This window comes from Cynoglossus semilaevis, chromosome 3 (assembly GCF_000523025.1).
Source record: "Cynoglossus semilaevis isolate Cse_v1.0 chromosome 3, Cse_v1.0, whole genome shotgun sequence".
Lineage (NCBI taxonomy): Eukaryota > Metazoa > Chordata > Actinopteri > Pleuronectiformes > Cynoglossidae > Cynoglossus > Cynoglossus semilaevis.
Window position 1 is genome coordinate 11,828,329 of NC_024309.1, and position 22,515 is coordinate 11,850,843.

General features: G+C 41.5%; 1 protein-coding gene across 1 annotated transcript in view; it reads left to right on the forward strand.

The window, feature by feature from the left end:
* The window catches only part of gpr158a (G protein-coupled receptor 158a), a 54,354-nt gene extending 39,793 nt beyond the window's left edge, over nt 1-14,561 (forward strand). Inside the window, exons 9-14 of the mRNA XM_017031806.2 lie at nt 6,063-6,172; nt 7,104-7,342; nt 8,595-8,733; nt 10,305-10,410; nt 10,917-11,063; nt 12,358-14,561. Of these exons, the coding sequence (XP_016887295.1) occupies nt 6,063-6,172; nt 7,104-7,342; nt 8,595-8,733; nt 10,305-10,410; nt 10,917-11,063; nt 12,358-14,208 (2,592 nt within the window). The 3' untranslated portion in view covers nt 14,209-14,561. The remainder of the gene's footprint in view (nt 1-6,062; nt 6,173-7,103; nt 7,343-8,594; nt 8,734-10,304; nt 10,411-10,916; nt 11,064-12,357) is intronic.
* The last annotated feature ends 7,954 nt before the right edge of the window (nt 14,562-22,515 follow it).

A 22,515-nucleotide genomic window follows, 5' to 3' on the forward strand; every position in this document is an offset into this window, starting at 1 on the left:
AGGGCAGCCTTCAGGAGGGAGGTAATGGTTTCTCCTTCCCCTCTTGCGGCTCCCCGGGGTGGGCCGAGTGTAAATTACATCCAGCTCAACCTCTGCACAGACAAGAACAGGGTCGGCTCAGGCTCGCCTCCGCAATCCCCTCCCCAGATCCTGCCAGATATTCCCACTCTCACTGGCTGCAAGGTGGCACACCCGAGGGGGAATGATCTGCCCACGAGTGTTGATGTTATCTTTCTGTTTCTCTCATGACCTACATTTTTACCAAGGAATACAGTTTTGTAGTTATACTCTGTCAGAATGTAGTGCAAAAAAATAATAAAAAAAGCAACCGACAACATAATCTATGATTTTAACAGTTTTATAATCAAACGTTTGCACCAAATTGAGGGTAAAATTTACACATATTCAAATTGGAATAACAGATAAAATGCTAGTGGTTGCTAAGTGCTAAACACAATCAACAGAAATGACCAAAAAAAGTTTCATGCTTCATTAACGATATGACAAAGTTAGCTTAAAAAGTCTAAGGTTAAGCATAAAACTAGTGGACAACTAACTTAATGTCTGGAAGAAATATATATATATATGTATCAGACAGAATATCACTGAGAGCTAGCAGAGCAGTTAGCAAAACGCCCACCAAAAAGTTGATATCTCAACTTTATCCCAAAAAAATTCATTTGTTTTAATGAGAAGAAATAGTGATTAGTGTATTTTTATTGACAGTTTTATTTACTTCTACTCACCGTCAACTGTCTGTCACATCACCGTGAGACATATCTGAGCGTGGGATCAATAACTGGTGAGTCTCTGACCTTCAGAGGAGAGACTGCATCAATCCCTGAAGCTTTCAGGCTCTTCATCGACTACATTTACATTTTTATTGTCTGCACATTACAAGTTAATTACACACTGCTGATTATGGGCCGTACTTCAGCGAACAAACTGCAGTCTTCGAACAAAAGACTCCAGCACTTTGGCTCCCTGTCTTTTTTTTTTTGGTAAGTGTTATTGGGTGAATATCTCCTGTTTGCCCTCGAGCGGGAACTAATTATCCAAAGCAGTGTAGCACAAAATGATTTGTGTGTGTGTGTGTGTTCTACAGTGCATCCATTTGGGAGTCGTAACTCGGTTGTGGCTGTTATTTTCTGTCCTCACACGAAGCCTTCGGGGTATTTAAAGTGCCAGAGTTTGTGTTATTTTATTATTACATTAAAGTTGCGCTGACACGGGCTGCGCTCACTGCAGTTAAGGTCATATTTTAGATCTCAGTATTTTTAACTACACACTAAGGGCTGCGCTCACTGCAGTTAAGGTCATTTTTAAGTACACACTAGGACCTCCTGCTTTTTGGCTATTTTTTTTTTGCCTAATTACAAGTGCCCTAAGTTTGAATGAATGAAGAGTTTCGGAAAGAAGACAGATTTAAAAATGGACTTAAATCCCTGAAACGATGAAGAATATAACACAGATTATAAGTTATCGAGGTTTGAGGCAACGACACTCTTGACCAGAGATGAAAGAGGATAAAAGCTAAAAGCAGTAAACATTACAAATAATTAGCTAGAACAAGGCCCAGTGAACTAATAGCTTAAGATGCTAACTATTAGCCTAATTATAACTTTTATTAGTTTAACATATAACCGGAAAGGTAACGTAATGTGAACTGTTCTCACGTTTGTGAATTTTGAAAGTGATTTGGACAAAAATAATAAGAACCTAAAGTGAGTTCATGTGAGTGAAGCTAGCTTCCTCTTGGATGGTTTTCATTAAGCGTTTTCCAAAACAAATTCAGAGTTTCACTGTGAAATCGGGTCATTTAATTACCGTCGTGAGATTCACGCTCATTAATCAGTCCAGCTGGTGCAACAGGATGCGAGTTCCTACATTTTTAAAATGTGAAAATTAAGAATGAGAGTTTGATTATTTTCACTTAAAATGAACACGAATAATTAAAAATCAGGGTTAACCAACGTTAGACCAACTTTTAGAAGAAGTGCTGCAGCTCACACCACAGCTGACACACTATCTTCACCACTAACAACTCTCTCTGGTTGAACGGTTAGCCCTCCAACCCACAGTGTGTGTGTGTGTGTGCTGGAGTCGGTGTGTGTGTGTGTGTGTGTGCTGGAGTCAGAACTAAAGAAAACTGCTAATGAAATGGGTGAGTGTGAGTGAATTGGATGAGGGTGTGAATTTCGCACTTATTACGTCTGTGTTTAATATTCAGAAATGTCTATAGGACGTCAAACTGCGATGATAAGCTGTTTGGCTTCAGCTTGTGGCTCTGTTGGATAATGATAGAGGGCGCTGTGTTGTCTGAAAAAAATGTGAACAGGCGTGATTTTTTTTTTTTTTAGAAACAAGAAACAAAACAACTTTACACTTATGATTAATCATGATTACTCATGATGCGAATTAATCGGGATTAATCCTGATTAATCGAGCTTTTTTCAACCTACCCAAAGATGACAGAGATTTCTAATCCTTTCGGTCTATGCGGTGAACTACCCTGATTAACCCGTCTGTTTTGACAGCCCTGGTAAAATCAATTGAATCTGTGTGCGAACTTTTGTCTTTGCCGTAGCCTTCTGTACACAAACACCTTTAATCCAATTTTCTGCTAATCACAGCAGTTAGGACCAGATCAATCCTCTGTGCCAACAAGAACGGAGCGAGGCAGCAGAGAGAGGAAGTGGACAGGAGACAGGACAGAGATAAGGAAGCTTTGAAGCCGTCCAAATGTGTCTGAAGATGATAAAAAAACAAAACCGCAGCATCATTCTGATGTCTAACCCTTACATTGACGTCATTGTTTCTTTAATCTGGGTCTTAACCTTCAGCCAGCTGGACTGGTGTTGGTCAGTTAGGTTTCTCTAAGATGTGACCTACATTCTACATGGGTATGTACCACATTGTTGTCATTCAGAGGGTTGTCTAAGGGCAGACTTTACTAACTGGAAATTGTGGAAAACGTGGCAAAGATTCTTCTAGTCCGTCCTTGCTCAGATTAGCTCTTGGCTGAAGAACGCTGAGAGTGCTGATGTTTTTTTTTTCTTTAATTATCTGTGTCTTTTACACATGTATTCAGACTCTGATCCTCTTCATCTGTGTACGTGCACAAACGTCTGAGAACAACACCTGATCCCTCCGCTTTCCCACAGAGCTGAGTCCAAGATTCCCAGCACTTTGCATTGATTATTAATGGTCGGTTTCAGAAAAGGAGTGATGAGGGAGAAACTGATCTGACTTTCACTGAACGCTGACGTTCAAAGAAATACGCTGAGCGATGACTGGGCTCTTCCCAGAATGACCCTGGAAACAATGATTGGATGATGAATCCCAAAGTTCTGACAAGGCCTGTAGACAAAGGCGTGAAGTTATTCCGGCACAAAATGATTCAGCGCGGACACTGAAGATTGAGGTTTCACCTCTTTGTTATTGATGACCGGTTACAGTCAGCGTCGGGACTGAAAGTTTAGCGTCAGCAAGTTTGTGAAATGTTTTATGAAAGTTCCGCTCGTGGAGACACGATTTGAAAGATCATCAGAATCTGGACAGTTAAAGTTAGAGGAACACAGTGTCACTGAGGTGGATCGTTTAATTTCCTTTAGCTGGTATTAGTTCTTATTTTAATGAGTATACACAAAACCCACAGATATCCAATGGTACATGTACATTTAAAAAAAACGGAAAAAGTTCTTGTTTGGATTTTAAACCTTAGGTACAAAACGTTTTTTATATGACAGAGTCAAATAGTAATAAATATTCAATAGTCGTCAAAAATCACAGTGTCATCTGCATATACCTGTTATGATAATTTAAAAAAGTACACTTTAAGAATAATTTAAAAACACGGGTAAACAATTGCTTATCATTGTGTTGTATTCTGAGACTTTCTTTTAAAATCTTCTGATCAACCTGGGAATTGAAATCTGTTACTTTTATGAGTGAGTTGCAGGCATCAGTTTCCATGTTAGTTCATGTATAATATAATGTAATATATATTCAATGAAAACCCCTTCAAACTTTTTGTTACTCTGCCTGATAATCTAAGGTCTGGAACTCCAGATTGTAGCCTGAATATGAAGTTTCCAAAGTCTAGAAATACAATATTAATCATGACGAAGACGAAGAAAGCCTCATTCAAAAGCCAAAACTTTAGTGGACTTAAAACTTTCAAATTGGAGCAAAAACACTGAAGAAATGCATGGGAAAACAGGGCAGAGTGACAAAGATAACTGGGAAACACAGTGATGAAATCCACATGGGAGTCTGGGACAATTGAGGACAGGTGAGACACATTAGGGCGGGGCAGACAGTCTTTTAAAAAAGCCCAGACAGAGACAGGAAGTGGCTTTTGGCTGGGACAGCTAAATATAAATCCTCCCCCGGTGAGATGGATGATATCACACCAATAAAGTCGAACCTCAAACTGCTAAATGTGATTAAAAAAAAAAACTTTACACAATATTCTCCACCTCCAGGGGGAGACTGTGTGCCAATAACACCTCCGTGTGTCAGACTCAGACAGGAGTGTGATGGAGATCCAGCAGGAGTTTTATAAGAAGGAGTCAGGAGCCGAGTCTTTTCCCTCCGGTGCATCTTCTTCTGCCCTTTTCTGTCCCCGTGGACACAGACGTGCGTCACTGAGTTGCTCAGAGTCTGAACTCTTCATCCTTTCCAAAATAAAAAAGAACATAAATGCACCGAGGAGCTCTCAGGCTGTTTATATATTTATAAGCCTTAACCTCACTGGTTAAGAACAGCCCAGCCTTTATGAATGATTTACAGCAGGTGGGCTCAACACGAGGCTCGGGGATCTGCAGTGACACTTGAAAATGTTTAATGTGGCCCAACTGTTTTAAATACACACAAATAAATAAATACATAATATTGGCAAAATTTATGTTTACACATTTTTACTTATATCTAGCTATGTCTTGTAAGATTTTAAGCTATCTCCTTTATTTTCTTGCCCATATTTTTAGCCAAAGTATTTGAAATATAACTTTTTGAAAAATCTGTTTTTGCAAATCTTATCACATGTATACAATGCTGGTGAAATGTATTTATATATTTATATTGATGTATATTTCTTAGGTCACTAAAAACTCTATCCAGTTACTTTTTTTTAATGACCAGAGGTTTATTTTTCTATTTTTGTTTTGTTAGTCGTGGTTTAGCTCCTCTTGTTTTTTTTTTTTATTTTATTTTCCTACTTGTTGACAGTGGGATGTGAGATGAACATCTGTCTGTTTCCTCTTGGCCACTTTCTCGCAGCAATCCCAGACCAACCAAGACTAAACAAATTGTTTTGACTCAGACATTTCCAGCTTGTGTTTGTTCAGCCATGTGTCTCAGAGCAGATGACGTTGCAGTGCCACCATTCGGCCCCTAGGCGCTCCCTTTTTTTTTTTTTCATGTCCCTTTACTGGCTAAAACATAGTGAGCAAAAAAAAAAAATCCCCATGCTTGCATCTTGGTGGCGACCTAAGGGAATGTATTAATGGCTGGGCTAATCCGATTACCAATGACAAACCCACAGGGGAGACGGCGGCACATCTGCAGCGGACAGATAATTACGTCGCCTCACATGTTTGCTGTTTGGTGTGTGTTGGTGTTCATTTGGTGTGTGTGTGTGTGTTTGTTTGTTTCTGATGGTGTTTGGGAGATCATCAGTTTTGTTTTTATCGGGTGGAGACAGAATTCTCTGCGTGTCTCCGAGTCAAACTGAGGTGAATGTCCTTCTGCTGCTCTCAAGGGCAGACGGCCAGTCATGTGATCAGTCTCAGATGGAGTCTTTTCATGAGGAAAAATGAGGATGAAAATGAAATGTCAGTGCTGTTCTGTCAGAGCGGAGCTGGTCATAAAATCACCTCTTTGATGGGCCACTTTTTCATCCCACTTTTATTGTCTTCTTTACACGTGAAATGCTAATTACATTTAAAACATTTGTAGACTGAATGGTAGGGTTCAGAGAAGTGTTTTGTTTTTTGACAAATTTGTAGTAAAAAAATGAAATTTTTCCATTAATATTTTGTCATTTTGTCCTCCCGTAGGTCGGGATTCTTTATTTCCACCCCAGTGTTTTCCGATGCATCCTGCTGCGATGGGTCCGTCTGCTGGGTTTTGCTACAGTCTATGGAACGCTGACGCTGAAGCTGTACAGGTATCAACGCACAAAATATTTTTGGAACCTTTATCCTGAACCTGAGAGGTTGTAGCAATGATAGATGTGATGTGATTTAGCTTTAATTTTCTACCAAATAGGATTCAGATGCGCAAAAAAAATGTTAAATCATGTTCAGATTAGACAAAGTTCTAGGGATTCGTACCATGGATCATCAGATTATGAACTAATTTACGAGTCAGTGATTCTCAGTGTATTTCAAGGAACAACTGAGACTGTTCTTCTGTGGCTCTTCTCGTCAGGGTGATCTGTCAGAAAGAGCCGGTGAAGACGGTGATTAACAGGAAGTGGTTAATGTCAGCTCGGTAAAACCCTCAGTGCGATGCGTCAACAAATCGAAGGGATCAATTTTTGATGGAGGGGGGGCTCATTAGAGAGCAGTGGACCCTTCATCAGTGTACATGAAGGGCAGAGCCTAAGAATAGCCAAGAGCAGCCGCGTGTTAACGCAGACTGAAGGAAACTCCCACCACAGTGTGCTGATAGAGTCATCTGTTTTTAAACCAAATTTTATACAAATTAACACAAGTCTGGTTTGAACCTGAGTCTAAGACAAATTAACACAAGTCTGGTTTGAACCAGAGTCTTAAGCCCCTGGGAAAAACTCCCTCAACAAATCAGGTCTACAGTTTTGTATCAAGTTTTAATGGAGTCTCTAGGGCTCTGTGCCAAAGAGCCTAAAAAGGAAAGGAAAAGGTCGAGTCAAATCAACATAAACTTAAAGGTGTGAGAGTCCAGTCAGGACAGAAATAAGAAAAGTCAGTTTTGTGAAGTCAAAAATCTACAAACAAGTGAATAATCTTGTTCTCCAGCTTTCATGGGTTTCCAGCCAGAGTTTTTCCACTCAGCTTTATTGCTACAGTTTTGTGGAAGCATCTGTTTTACGAGTCTCTCTGTTCCGCTGCCGTCAGAGTCCTGAAGGTGTTCCTGTCCAGGACGGCCCAGAGGATTCCCTACATGACCAGCTGGAGAGTGATGCGCCTGCTGGGCATCATCCTCCTCATCGTCTGCTGGTTCCTGGTGGCGTGGACGTCTGCCGTCTGTCAGAATCCCGACAAGACGGTCGCTCTAATCGACGTGGGCTACACCCCCGATGGTCTGCAGTTCGGCATGTGCCTGCTGGACCGCTGGGACTACATGATGGCTGTGGGTAAGTTCCACAAGTTATTTAATGAATCTGTGGCGTAAACATCATTTAAAGTAACTCAGTGTTGGGAAAGAACAGAGACGACGAGTTTGAAGAGAGAAGAGAGGAGCCTGGGAACATATTTTCTAAAAGACATCGACAGATCACAGCGTTTGTGCTGCAGTTCCGGATGTTTCCTCTTGATTCAAGTGGAGGAGCGGGTAAAGACCAGCAGCAGCAGAATGGGGCAGATGAAGAATCAGAGAAGCTCAGAGGGGGGGCTGATTTGGCTCGCCAATGAAGAAATCTGCTTCCCATTTTACACCGTGCTGACTCAGGCTTCGTGACCAAGAGCCCTCGTGCTTTTGAAAAGTTCTGCGTAAACTAACAGACCTCCAGCAGAGCCGGAACGCTGCCTCCTTCTCATCCCGGGGACAGATTTTCCTTTAATTCTTTACATGGTGGGATTTTGAAAGCGTCAGCTCTGACGTCACCTTCTGCACTCGTCATGCGTTTATCACAAAAACTTTTTCCCCCGATGCAATAAATCCTGAGGACTTAGTGAGCCACTGCTACACAGCTGGCAGTCCCGTTTATTTATTATTTACCACACACAACAACAACATGTGCAGTTTCAGCAACACCATCACGTGTTCACTCAGGAGGATGATTTATGCATATTTTCTCTCATTAGCATTTGTTTTAGTTTTATGCCTCATAAACACTTCTTCTGCTGAAATGTTTTATTTATTGATGTGTATTCATGGAGCTGGACCGTCATATTTATTTATTGATGTGTATTCATGGAGCTGCACCGTCATATTATTATTTTTGCATTACTGGTTAATAAATTGCTTATCAATGCGTTAGGTATTAATGAAAAGCTATTATCATGGTAGCCCATGTACAATGTCAGTATTTAATTTGGATCCTGTTTTAAGTACCATGAAACTCCAATTACCTAGAATAGAACATTGTTTTTTTAAAGTGATTCTTAACCATAGGGTTGTGGCCCAAACTTGAGCCTCCAATGCCATCTAGAAGGACACACCTTTTTTTTTTACGAGTGCATAGGTTAACAACTGAACACGTCAGAGACGAGTGCATAGGTTAACAACTGAACACACCAGAGATCATATTCATGAGAAGATCGGTTACAATGCAGCTTTCGACCTCATGGTGGCAGTAATGCACTTGTCCGTTTGAAGGGCTCCAATATACAGAGCAGAAGATTTTAATATTTTAATTTTCACAATCTTTTTTCTTTCCTCGACAGCTGAGTTCCTCTTCCTGCTGTGGGCGGTGTACCTGTGTTACGCCGTGAGGACGGTGCCGTCGGCGTTCCACGAGCCGCGCTACATGGCCATCGCCGTTCACAATGAGCTCGTTTTGTCGGCCATCTTTCATGTCCTCAGGTAATTGCGTCCGTGATATCGACTCACGAAATGACGTTACTTTGAGAGAAGGAGGAATAAAAGTCTGGAGAATCAAAACAGAATCAAGTACATTCTGGTAGATGTGAGTTGGAGCCGGCAGCACGAACATCGTACTTCCATCTGCAAACACCACAAAAAAAACTCCTCACAACAACACATTTGCCCCCGAAGCCATATTTATGTCTCATTAAAGATGTTTTGGAAAATAAATGATTTGCTTCAAATGTGTGAAAATATATCCACAGTAACCCCCCGGAAGCTTCCACAGAAACATAAGCATAAAGTCAACAAAGAACCTCATTAGTGTCAGTTCCAGAGAGAAGTCTTTTCTCCAGTTTGTCTCGTTTTTTGTCAGTTCCAGAGAGAAGTCTTTTCTCTAGTTTGTCTCATTTTTGTTCATTATTTATTTATTTTTGCATTTTCACAATATCAGTAAGAAATAATTAACATTCTCTGCAGAAGACAATTGATTGTTTTTTTTTCTCAAATGCTTAAACCTTGAAATGGCCTCAAACAGAGTAGGATTAACCCTGCGTTGTAGTGAACAGTCAGTTGGCATTTGGAATTATTAAGATCAGACGTCACGCTGTGGTTAATGTTTTTATTGTATTAATGTGTAATTAATCAATGGTTAGCTGAGAGGATTGAAGTTGATTAATCATTATCAATCATCAATCAATCAATAAATCAATCATCTTTAATCATTAATTGACCAGCCCAGGATCAAATCACAGCCGTTACATGTTTGTATTTATGCTTTGAAAAACCCCAACTTTGCAGAATCTTCCCGTGCCGTGAGGAAACTGGACAGTTCTTAGTGATCCTCCTCCTTGTTCTGGGTGCATTTATGTTTTCCACTCAACCTGCTTTTCCATTGAAATAACACTGTAGGACCATGAGATGGAAATGAGGTGAAAACCGAGGCTCAAACCTCCTTCTTTTTGCCTGGACCAGGTTTTTCGGTGTCCATCAGTGACCAGTGGAGGGCAGACAACAGAACATCCACGGTTGTTAAATCTTTATCTGCGGTGGTGAAGCCGTTTGACCGTCCACGCTGTGTGGAAGTTTCACATCCTGGACCTTTGCCTTGGTTCATGCCCCCGAGCTGCTGCTGCAGTAACGGCTCCTTAATTAGCCATTTGCCAACTTCAGCAACATAATGAGGGCTGCTCCGTGACATTTGCTGGGAGATGGGTCTCTGCCACGGCTGAATAAACACCTGACAGAGGCCGCGCTCTCGTATCCTGAACGTGCACCAGGTTTTACTGTTGGTCCATTTAAATAAAACACTCACCGCAGTATATTCTCTCGACTAATTATCTAATATTCCACTCACTGCTGCTCCACAGTTTTACCACCTGCAGCAGAAAGAGTTGGATTCTGAGACCAGAACCAGGTCAAACTTTTCCTGAAAAAAAACTGAGGTTTTCTTCGCTGGTGTCCTTGTTAAAAAGACGGATGAGTGGATTAGATCCTGCAGACAGTGTCTGTCTTTATTGTTGTCCTGTTTTAAAGTAACATCTTTGTCCTTCCTTCTCACAACCTGACAGGTTCACTCTGGCGTCGGAGCTCCATCCAGACTGGATGCTGCTGCTGTTCTTCACCCACACACACCTGACTGTGACAGTTACACTGGGACTCCTGCTCATTCCCAAGGTAACTTCACCGGTTATTTTTAACCAAATGTCAATGTGTAGAAATTCTCATCTCCAACAAACAGAATTGATCTGTTAATGATAAACTGCCCCTTTAAAATGTACCCATGTGTTATTTTTGGCCAGGTAACAAAATACATTTCTAATATTACACATATAACGTGTATGTATTTTCCTATGTAAAACAGATAGACATGAATATTTTTTGTGGGTTTTTAGATGAAAAGGCATTATTTTCCATCTTCAAATATATAAATATGTGCTTGTTATTTACCTAGAACAAATACCAAACATTCACACAGTCCAAACATGGAGTTAGAACTGCCAACGAGAGCTTAAAGTCGACCCAGATATTTCTAAACAGCCCAACAGAAGTAATTTATTCCGTTTTATTTCACTGTGACCACAATTTTTTCCATTATGGATTTCTGTCAACACTGCACTTAAACAACTACATGAATATTTAATCACAGTTAATACAGTATCTCTGTCGTCCCTTTCCACCAGTTCCTGTTTGCCGGCACCCACATGAGGGACGACATAGCCTCGGAGGCCTACGAAGACGAGCTGGACATGGGTCGCTCTGGGTCCTACCTGAACAGTAGCATCACCTCTGCATGGAGTGAACACAGTTTGGACCCTGAGGACATTCGGGTAAGACTGGCCTCAAACCAAACGACCAGTCTCTCCTCCACGATTTGACCTGCACATACTGAGCCGTGGGAGTTTTTTATTTCAGACACCAGAGGAAATGGGCCACGTCAGTTCAGTTAATGGCTGTGGCGTAAGATCATGTGACAGTCTTTGGGAAAAACGTACCAATGTGAGCAGAGGTTTCTGTTTGTCTGTTAGAGCTGAAGAAGTCTCTTTACCTAGAACACTTTGGGCACATCAGTCCTGTCCACCAGAGGGAGTGGTGCTGGGAGTCCAGTGACAGAGACCAGATACAATCTTAGCTCTGAGGCTGTTTCAGACCTAACATTAGTAACGTAAATCGTTCGGTGTATTTCTTTAGTCCTATCCAGGAATGTCCCGTCTGTGCTTTTTTCCTTTCAGCTCGCATGTGAGGTCCCGTAGTGCATCACTGCCTAACTGTTGGTCGTCACATGTTCAATGATTATTTGTACTGCATGTGTTCTGTGCAGTAGAATGTCTGCTTCTTTGTTACCGTGTCCTTACTGGAGAAGCTCGAACGATACATCCTGCAGTTTTCAGCTGGAGACGCTGTTGTTTGAGTCGATTGAATATTGTCAGTAGGAGAAAACGTCAGAACATCAAGACCAATAAAAAGGTTACACTTAGTTATTAATAAGGAACATTTGAATGGGCAGTAACAGTTCTTTAACCACAACAATAACATTGGTCTAAAATGGTGATTCATAGCAGAAAAAACAGCAAAAAAACTGTCAAAAGCTTTAGGTTAGAGCTTAAAGATAACTTACTACTATCGACCAAATAGCAACCGCTTTCTACAGCCATTTTTACAACCTAGCTAATGTAGTTGAAAATTTACCAAATTAAAAGTTCCCATAAAATACCTAAGAAATGTCCAGAAGGTAAACCAACAGCTCAAATATCAATTTCCGAATGACAGGGATACCTTTGGAATATCCTGGAAAACCAGCAATCCTATGAGAACTAGCCGAAAGTTAACTTGTTGAGTTTTAAATTCTGCCCCTAGTGACTGGGTTTTAATAGCTGCACTGCATTTGCAAACCAGCAACAGCAGGACCAACTGGTCTAAACTCTTTCTCCCACCAGACAATATTTTCAACAGCAGGACCAACTGGTCTAAACTCGGCCAAGTACTCTTCTTTCTCCCACCAGACAATATTTGACAACATCAAGAACAACGCCACATGTGTGAAAACTGAAAAATTCTCCTTAGTCCTGAAAAAAGACCGATCTTTAATAATATGTGTGTTTTCCTTTTCACATGAACACGCAGGAAGAGCTGAAGAAACTTTACTCCCAGTTGGAAATTTACAAACGGAAGAAAATGCTGGCAAACAACCCTCATCTGCAGAAGAAGAGAAGCTCCAAGAAAGGCCTGGGTCGATCGCTGATGAGGCGCATCACCGAGATTCCCGAGTCGGTGCACCGTCAGTGCAGCCGTGAGGACAAGGAGGCCGGAGAACACGGCAGTAACCGGAACAGCATTTGCATGTTGAAAAAGAACCCTTTTGATGTTCCTCACACTGGGAAACCAGCGAAGGAGGAGACGCTGAAGAACAAGGTCTTCTCCTTGAAGAAGTCCCACAGCAGCTATGACCACGTCAGAGACCAAAACGAAGACTCCAGCAGTTCTACAACAGACAAGATGGAGGTGACCTCAGCTGAAGGTTCCCTCCTGGAGACACTTATGGGCAAGAAGCTGGTCAAAAAGAAGTCGAGTGAGAATATCAGTGCCCCGAGTGAATCCACCGAGTCGGTTCCTCTGGTCTGCAAGTCAGCCAGCGCTCATAACCTCACTGCCGACAAGAAGCCGATTTATCCCAGACCCTCCATGCTGCAGAAGTCGCTCAGTGTCATCGCCAGTGCCAAAGAGAAGACTCTGGGTTTGACGGGAAAAACCCCAAATGCCGAGGACAACAACAAGAAGACTCAGTCAAAAGGCAAAGAACCAAACTCGGAGAACGAGAGTCAGTCGAAGACCTCGGTCAACCAGACAGTTGAGAGCAAACAGAATTTGACAAAAGGTCGAATCATGAAACAGACAGTGAGCAGTAGTGAACCAACCATCTATTCTGATCCCATCAAGGGAAATGACCTCTACGATCTTTCCGAAGTGTGTCCCTGGGAAGTGGAAGACATTCCAACTCCGTCTGAAAACAAGGTTCAGAAGCACGTCTCCATAGCACCGGAGGAAACGACAACAGTCCACGGAGGAAGCACCAAGGCTGGGAAAACTCAGCATCAAAAACACAAGACTTCCGATGTCTCAACCGTGAGTAGCAGGAACTCAAAGGAAATTCCGAGGACAACAGCTGTCCGAGCGGACATTTGTCCGTGGGAGGAAGGAGGTGAGAATAACGCTGCACAAGTAGAGAAGTCAAAGCAGCAAACAACGGGCCAGTTTTCAAAGCCTCCTCCCGCGACAGAAACCTCCAAAGCATTCCGAGCAGAGATTTGTCCATGGGACTTTGAAGAAGCAAACAGGACGACAGAGTTGTCGCAGTTAACTGAGGTTTCAAAGCAAAAAAAAGGGTCTACTCCAGTGGAAGGGCGAAATAAGAATCCATCAGTACCAGATCCATCTAAAACATCCAGATCTCTCCAACTTCAACCTTCAAAGTCTGAGGTATGTCCCTGGGACTGTGACAGTGCCGCGGTTTCTTCAAACCTGGAAAGGACACCGAGTCCTTCTCAAGGTTCCAAAACCAAGGAAGATCCCACGAAGAAGAAGGTCACTTCTTCCACAAGGACACTTGAAAAAGAAAAACCAAAAGACGCTGGCGACGAGAAGGGTAGAACAAAGGCTAAGGACAAGAGCAAAACTTCAGAGAAACAACTTCAACAGAAGTTGGCCGAGGTTTGTCCGTGGGACGTAAACACTCACCAGGAGCTGCCGTTGGTGGAGAAACGAAGAAGCGCCAACGTGGGAGCGGCCAAAGTCAAACAGGCTGAAGTCTGTCCGTGGGATTTTGAAGACACTGCGGATAAAAAAGGTCTGGACAAAAACGCTTCTGCTGTGAAGCAGAGCAGTTTGAATCCCAAAGGTGGGACGACCGGTGCAGCCAAGAAGGCTGATGTTTGTCCGTGGGACTTTGACGACAGCGCACCAGGCAAGAAGGCATGACACCAGAAACCCTCAACGGACCAATGACACCACAATAATAGTTACTGATTTGGTTTTTTTCACTCTGGAACCGTTCAGATGTTTTACTTTGACTATTTGGTGGCGGTGACTTGGATGAAAAGTTTGATCAAATTCCACAAGTTGCCTTCCTTTCCGAGGTTTCATTCCTGTTTGTCCTGTTTTGAAAGTAAGTAAAATGTAACAACATTTTGATGAAGATTCCAGATTATTACAGGAAAAAAAAAACACTGAAGATTAATTGTAGACAAAATTATGCAACTTTTGATTCAACATTTTCACTTCATGAGCAATGATTGAAAAATCTGCATTTGTCCTGTGCTCCACTCACCTCACTTTGACAATGATTGAAAAATCTGCATTTTTCCTCTGCTCCACTCACCTCACTTTGATTTAGTTTTTTTTTTTCTGTGTTCTGCACATCAAGATTTTTATTTTTAGACCAGGACAGGAGAGTTTTATTGGTTCTTTTCTTCTTAGAGTTTGATTTATGAAAAGATGTGAAAGCCAAAGAAGGAGGCGGGAACATTTGCAAATAGGTATGTCAGTCCATGTGGCGATAAAGTTTAATTTATGAGTTTGTGACCAAACCGTTGGCACAGAGTGAAGGACTCAGTGAAGGGAAAAAGAAAAATCTATAGCACTTTAGTCGTACGCATTAATTAAGAACCGAGTACCAACTCTGTTCTTATGAACTTCATCCTTTTCGTTTTCTTCATCATCGTGTGTTTTTCTTTCTTTTTAAATCAGTTTAATTGTAGTTTCCTGGGCAGACTCCGGTGCTTCCAGATCTGCTGGGATGTTCTGTACGTGCCTAATCAACTTTGTCTTTGTCTGGTATTGATCTGAGCTCAGAGTATCAGTGGTTCCATCTCCATCCTTCTTTGATGACAGAGGTGTTTTGTTAAAAAAAAAAAGGCATGCAGGAAAATGACAGAAAGAGGCGTTTAGTTTTTTTTTTCCTGACTGATGTCCAGTACCATTTCTTATTTCTGCCCCTACCTCTGGAACACTGTCAGAACAGGTTTTGTTGTGGTTAGCATTACTCTATGACGTGCTACATATTCTTAGTTTAGCGTTGGGGGAGGGCGGGGGCAATTTTGTGGACACTGGTGTGGATAGTTGAAGTGTAAGTGTTGGTGAAAATTAGGTGGAAGAAAGTGAGATGGTGAAAATATTTTAAAACTTTGGAGGTGAATTGTGTAATTCTCAGGAGAATGTGGCAAAATTTGGAGGAAATATTTAAATGATTGAGAAGAATCAATGTTTTCTTTCACCCCTGCATCTTGTTTTTTGTTTCAGTCTGAAAGATTGAGTTAAATTCTGATTTATTATAATTTTATCTACTTTTATTTATTTATTTTTTTTTACCATTATTTTCATTCCATCACAATAACCATTGGCTAAAAATGCCTCAAATAACCCCTAATAAGTCAGTAGCTGTTTTGGTTTCCTCATTCAAAAACTGATTCATTTGAATTGAGTTCCTTCTGAGCCTCTTAAGTACAGTAATGTCAAAAGTAGTAGGAAAAACTGCCTTATACACAAACAAAACCAAGTTTTATATTCTATGTGAAAATGACGAAGGATGAACATGATACTGCCCTCTGTTTGTATTCTCACTGGTTACAGGACATTATGCATGTTTTTTCCCGTTATTCACTTTAGTGAATGTTAACGCCCAGACTGATTATTTATGCTTCTATGGGTTGTGGTGACCAGTAACTCATTTATCTGAACCTTATGTAGGTTTTTATATTTGTTCTGTGTTTTGTATCAAAATGTCTAAATATTCCTGGGTTTCCAGAGACACAGGAACGGAAAACTGTGCAGAAGTCTTCAACGTCTTCAACAGTCTTGTTTTCTGTTCTGTCTCGGTGGTACTGATCCGAACCACCGCTTCTGAAGTCTGCGACAAATGGACCAAATTATAGCACACTTTGGCTTGTCACTGACAGACTCTTATTTCAGATCCTGCCGTCCAAGGTTTTGATTTATCCCAACGTTTTGGGTCATGTTTATGGGCTGCTGCCTACGGGCTGAAGATCGAAGCCTTCCAGAATAATCTTCTCTAAGAGCAAACTTAAAATAATCAAACAATTTTAGAATTCTGAGTTTCATGTAGATTATGAAAATACCTTTTTTTATTTGATTTTTTTTTTGCTTTATTTCTCTCTGCCTAAGACTTTTGCACAGTTTCACACGTTCCCATGTTTGCTGAAAACAACCATGGAAATTGGCAGTAGCTTAAAAGAAACACTGCGTCAAACTAGCATCGGAAATATTTTATGTATTACACGAATGTCATGGATGTTGTCAATGGATTCTAGCTGCGGTTTAATATGTCCTGGAAACCTCTGTAAGAAGTCAGTTTAAAAAAAATCAGCACTTGTTTGTGGAAGAAGAAGAAAAAAATTTGACCTCATTGGAAAATTTCAGCACTTGTTTGTGGAAGAAGAAGAAGAGGAAGTGGAAGAGAAAAATTTGACCTCATTGGAAAATGTCTGTAGCACAAGTTACCTGAGGAAACAATCGTGTGACCATCTCTGCTGCACACGCCGTCAGGCCTCACACCGATCAACACCATAAACCCCAAATTGGCTGTTACCCCGTCTCATATCTGCCTCCACCCTCTGAGAAATTACCTCCGCCTTTGACCTGTCTGGAAAAGGTGTAAAATGTGGAGAGTGTTTGCCTTTGAGCGGGAGATTTGTCACCGCGCGGCCCCTGCTTTATGAGCTCCTTCAGGAACAGACGCTGAGAAGAACCGTCAGCGTGTGTATGGATTTACTGTCAGGCTCTGATGGACCTGGCTGGGATATTTATGGAGCAGATGTTCCGCAGGTCATCCATCATCTGAAAGAACCCAGTCCCAGTAGAAGAGCGGAGCTCCAGTGAGACAGGAGCCGCAATTCACCTAAATACCACCGTCTGCAGTCGTCGAAAAAAATCACTGCCGTGTTGGAAGTTTACTGCTGAGGGATTTGAACCAGTAACTGTGTTTTTGTTCTCCAAAGATCAAACTCCTACTGTCCGTCTTTCAAGAAAAAAAAAACGGTTTTGAGTCTTTTACTGAGTTTAAGTTGCTACTGTTGTTGTTTTCAAACTGCTGTAGTGTCGAGACCTGGAGGTTAGCTACCAAGTTAGTCAAAAAGTGTTCTTTTTTATTCCTCGTCTCCTCAGAGAACTGAAATTCCTTTCAAATGTTTTTTCACGCTAGAAAGCTTCAAAAGTTTGGTTGAAAAAGTGTCACGTTTGCTCTGAAAATCGTTAGTTTCCGAGGGTTAAAAATCCCGACTAACTCACCAATTTACAGATTTGTTCATTTTTCAGTACATTTTTAGAAAGTGTAACAATTTTCTTTTTGAACGTGACATTAGAACAGAATCTACAGCTGTTTGATCTGAAAGGGAATTCAGTGAATTTGTTTTTAAAATGAACCCATACAAGCAATATTTTACAGTCCAGTGGAGCAACAGAAGTCACCTATTATTTAGTACTTGAAGGTACAGTGTGCAATATTTAGTGACCTCTAATGGCAGGAATCCTAGCTATAGCTTCTCTAAACACGTCAGGGAACGATGGTGGAAAACAGGAAGTTTACATTCGGTTTTTGGTCCTGTGCTTTACGACCTAATATTTTCATCCCAATATTTTTGCCTGAAAAAAAATGTTTTTTGAGTGTATGGTGGCGTAAAGGGTGGAGCAAAGTTTTCAACATGGCTGCCTCCCTCTCCTCAAGCCTCTTCAAGTTATAAAACATTTAATTACAAAAAAAAAATCAGTTCTTATCTGAACTGTCCTAATTCCCTGCCAGTAAATGTCACACACTGGACCTTTAAAGTCTTCACCAACATATATGGCATCATGACAGTGAAGATCCAGTCACGTGTTTCGCGGCGGTGTTTTGCTGTAGCATCCCTCAGGTGAACCCGTCCATCGCTGTCAGCTGTCTTATCGTCGTATCGTAGCCGTTAGTCTGTGAACGTCCGCGTCTCAGCCGTCGTCGTCGTCGTCAGGTATGCAGTCCGAGAATGTCGTCCTTGTACCACGTGGGTGTAGACGATTCTGTGTCCTGTGGCCCTGATCTTCAGCGTGGTGCGTTCAAGTCCGATAGTTCGTTCGCTGTTTGTTTGTTAGTTTTGATTTTTTTTTTGTTTTGATTTTTTGTTTTTGTTCAGAATCCCGACTCCTGTCTCCTTCTCGTGACCAAACCCAGTCACCATGACTGCACATACAACTACTACTACTTATTTCTACTTCTACTACTACTACTACTACTACTTCTACTTCTACTACTCAATGCTGTAAACGTGGTAAACTTCTTGCTCTTGTGGCTTCTGCATGACTTCAGAGAAATTAGTAGGACCGATGTTTCACTGCCCTTGAATAGCTCAAGAAGAAACTGGAAAAAAAAAAAAGAAGAAAAAAAAAGAGAGAGAAAAACGTTGATCTTTTCTGGACTGTTACCAGTTGTATAGTGAGTGATACTGTCTCTAACCCACTGTATTATGTGCTTGTTATAAATATTGCTCTATGACAAGCTTATAGCATCCATATATGGGAAATATTTGGTAGATTTATATTGTGTTATATTGTGATAGCATGTACATAAAAGATACCTCCTCTGCAATAAACATTTATATGAAAAGTGATTGGCTCCAGTGTGTGGCTGCGCTCATTTACATTTTCAACTGTGAAAATGTAAACACACACACACGTACTGTGTTAGATTCTTCAACACGTACGTGAAATTATGTCATAGGTTTTGATTTTATATTAATTTTGTCATTATATAAAAAACCCTCCAAATTAAATTTAATCTAATAGTTTCAGTTCCTTATTTAAATTTGGATCTAATGGTTGACTTTTACCTTTTTTTATCCTTTTCATTTCGTCTCAGCTTCGAGACTTTTATGTATAATCTCTTAATTAATTTAATTTGATTTAAGGACTAAATAATAGAATCATCTTATAATTTGCTTTTTTTCTGATATTTTAACTTTTCGCCTCATGAGTCAGACTTTTTATTGTTCCACTTTTGGTCTCATAATTAAAACTTATAATTATGACTTGTAATAATAAATTCATGTTTTATTCATATTCAATTTTTACTTTCAATTATTAATTTAGCTGTTATTTATTTTTTTCTTTTAATATATATATATGTATATGTTTGCCTGTCTGTATCTCAGACATCCATCTTTCTAAACCTGTTTCTCTATCAGCTCTGTTCCTTCAGTGTTTGGCCTCCACAGTGTGAGATGTTCCAAGTTGGATGATGGAAGGTCAAACATCCATCTACAGTGTAAGGACGTTCCTCGTGAGTCTCGGAATATTTGCCTCTTGCATTCCTAATCCCACAGGAGGTCGACAGGAGACATCATGCATTTCTGCTTAGTAATCATCCCTGTCTCAGGTTTGTTTACCCCCCCACGGCCCCCCCCACTCCCACCCTCCTCCATGTCAACATGCAGCTGGTGAAACCCTGGCCTTTAAAAGCCTCCTGCATCATAACCACTTTAGGATATGTGCGTCCTGGCAGCCGTCCTGAAATGCTTTTATGACTTGTTGTGGTCTTTTGAACAGGGATCAATGGAGGCCCAGCAGGAAGCAGGAGATAGGAGACGCTATCAAACGCTGACTCCGGGCTCCTGCAGGAGAAAGTCAGCATGGTTATTTTCCAGTTCCAAAATAATTACAGGCAGGGGAGTTTCTGTTTGTTGCCCCGAACCAGTGAGGTGAAAACCATTTCCTGCCCTATTAATCCACCCTTCTTTTTTTCTTCTTTTTTTTCCAACCCAATTAAATCTCCCAAATGAGCTTCACCTGAGACGCCGCGGACAAATCTCTACAGCGGGCAGCGATGCGGCAGAATAACGCCGCATATGGGCTGTTGTGCAAAGCAAACATGTTAGCATTGATTCCAGTTCACGAGAGCACTTTGAGAGCTGGGCTAATACACGGATGATCAATAACGTGTGGCTGCTGCAGGGAAGTGGAGCAGGGCAGCAGCGGAGACGGAAACGGACCGAGAAAAAGACAAAACAATATCTGTCTGTCTGAAAAAGTGCTCTGTGCTGCAGTACAGGCTGTGAACCACAGGGGTCAGTAACACTGAATGTAGCACTTCGTTCTTGTGGTAAAAGTTTTAAAGCGACAGCATTAGATTATGGGGTCTTCAACCCATGGTATGTGGACCTGTAGGTGGTCCGTGGCTCATTTGGTACTGGGCCGCAGTGAAATAATTCATTTTTATTTACTTTCTTTAAAAAGAACCCAGTAATTTCCATTTACTGTTTTTTTATGTTTAATTTTTAAATTACTACAAATCGTTCAGACTCCAATACTAATGAAACAAATGCTCACAGGTGGACGGAAAACCTTTAATGTGGACGTGGAGGTGACGGAGGGGAGGTGACGGGTGCAGGCGTTAACAAGACACAGGTGGAGAAATTTCACCAATGAGGAGGTGAGGAACTGGAGGGGAGACTAGGGGTGAGACAGGAGGAGGAACCAAGAAACAGAATCAAAACTAATTCTGAAAATATCTCACCCACAGAGGCCGGAGGTGACGAGGCCGGGGGAGGGAGTGTGAGTTACAGCTACAGTTTCCTGTGTGTCTATGTATATGTTTATGTATACATATATATACAGTATATATTCCATTGTTTTCTGATATAGCAATATACACAAAGAGTAGCGTACTTAGCCATTTATTTAGGAATGTTGGCTCATCTCAAATAATCATGATTAATTGTTAATGCAATGGGATTAATCAGATGAATCCACAGCTACAGCTAGGAGTGATTAGCCTGATCAAAAAAATTGAATTCACTTGAACACCAGCAGGGGGCAGAGTTGCTGCAAACGATGGCACCACCATACACTCTTAGTGTCCTGTTTAAATGAGCGACAGGATTCATTCTGTAGTTAAAACAGTTTGTCCCTCTCTCCCCTGCTGGTGACGGTGTCTCTGAGGACAGACAGGACAGGAGACGTCCACCTGTGAGGCTCAGACGGTGAGCGCTCCCTGAATCACAGCCTTTTGTGGTGAGTCCGTGTGGGCAGAGGCGACGACCGGCCGCGGCTAATGAGCAGGAAGGCTGCCGCACATGAAGGAGTGGAGGCCAGAGACCAGGAGAGCAGCTCCGCCGCTGACTCATCGGCCTTTCAGAGGTAGGGACGAGGTGGTGGGTGGAGACGGGGGTGAGGAGTGGGAGACGACAGGATGTGTCGTGTTGGACTCGTGAGCGGTGGCCGTGGTGTTTATGACTCATACAAGAGACTGTGTGCCCGGGGGAGGAAGGGGTGAGGGAGGGGGGAGTGGGCTTCTGAAGCTCAACAGGTGCACGTTTATGTTTGAGTGTCTACTTTTCTGTGTCTAACTTGTTTTTGATACAACTATGCTAACATTTAACAAAACTTTTAGCAAAATTTTTTTTAGCAAGTTTTGGGTATTTCTGGACTTTTTTTTACATTTATATATTTCTTTCCACTTTAATTTAATTTAAAAAAAATTAAAAAAAAACAGCCTAACTAAAATACATTTCCTAACTCAGCCTCACTTCAGCTGAAACTGTAACTTATGTCGACTGCAGTAAATAATGACTGATTGCAGTGTTGAAACTACACTCCCTGTTTGCTGACGTCATTACCACCACCACACACATCGCACTCCTCCGTCCTCCTCTGAATCCACCCACTCCTACACATCTTTCCCCATCATCACCCGCGGCTCCATCGTCAGAGGAACCCCCCCTGGTGGTGATGTGAGGATCCGTGACTCACAGAGAGCCTTGAGTTACCGTAGCCATCACTAACTACCCACCACCTCCACAACCGACAGATCATCCACACATTAACACATCTGTGATGCAGCGTCCAGGGACGGTTCCCTCTCTCACCCACTCATGGGTGAGGTAATAAATGGGTCAGAAAATGAGTGATTTCATGTCCCAGTGTGACATCGGGAGAGACGGAAACAAACCGCATTCAAACGCAGACAAAAGTCACAGTTACTTTTATACTGTGTTTAGACAAACTGTCAATCATCAATTAGTAATTGATTTGTCTGAAAAGGAAGGCGGAAAGTGAACCCATAACCACGTGTTGTCAGATGAACTGATAATCAAATTGTTGACCAATGAGGTGACAGCATCAGCCACCGCGCCATTTGATCCTAATCGAACGTTCTTATTTTAAACAGAACCCTCCGTCGTGACTCCTGCTGATGCAGATCATTAGCATAAAACCCAAAGGCTAATGGGTAATTTTTCACCGCGGCCC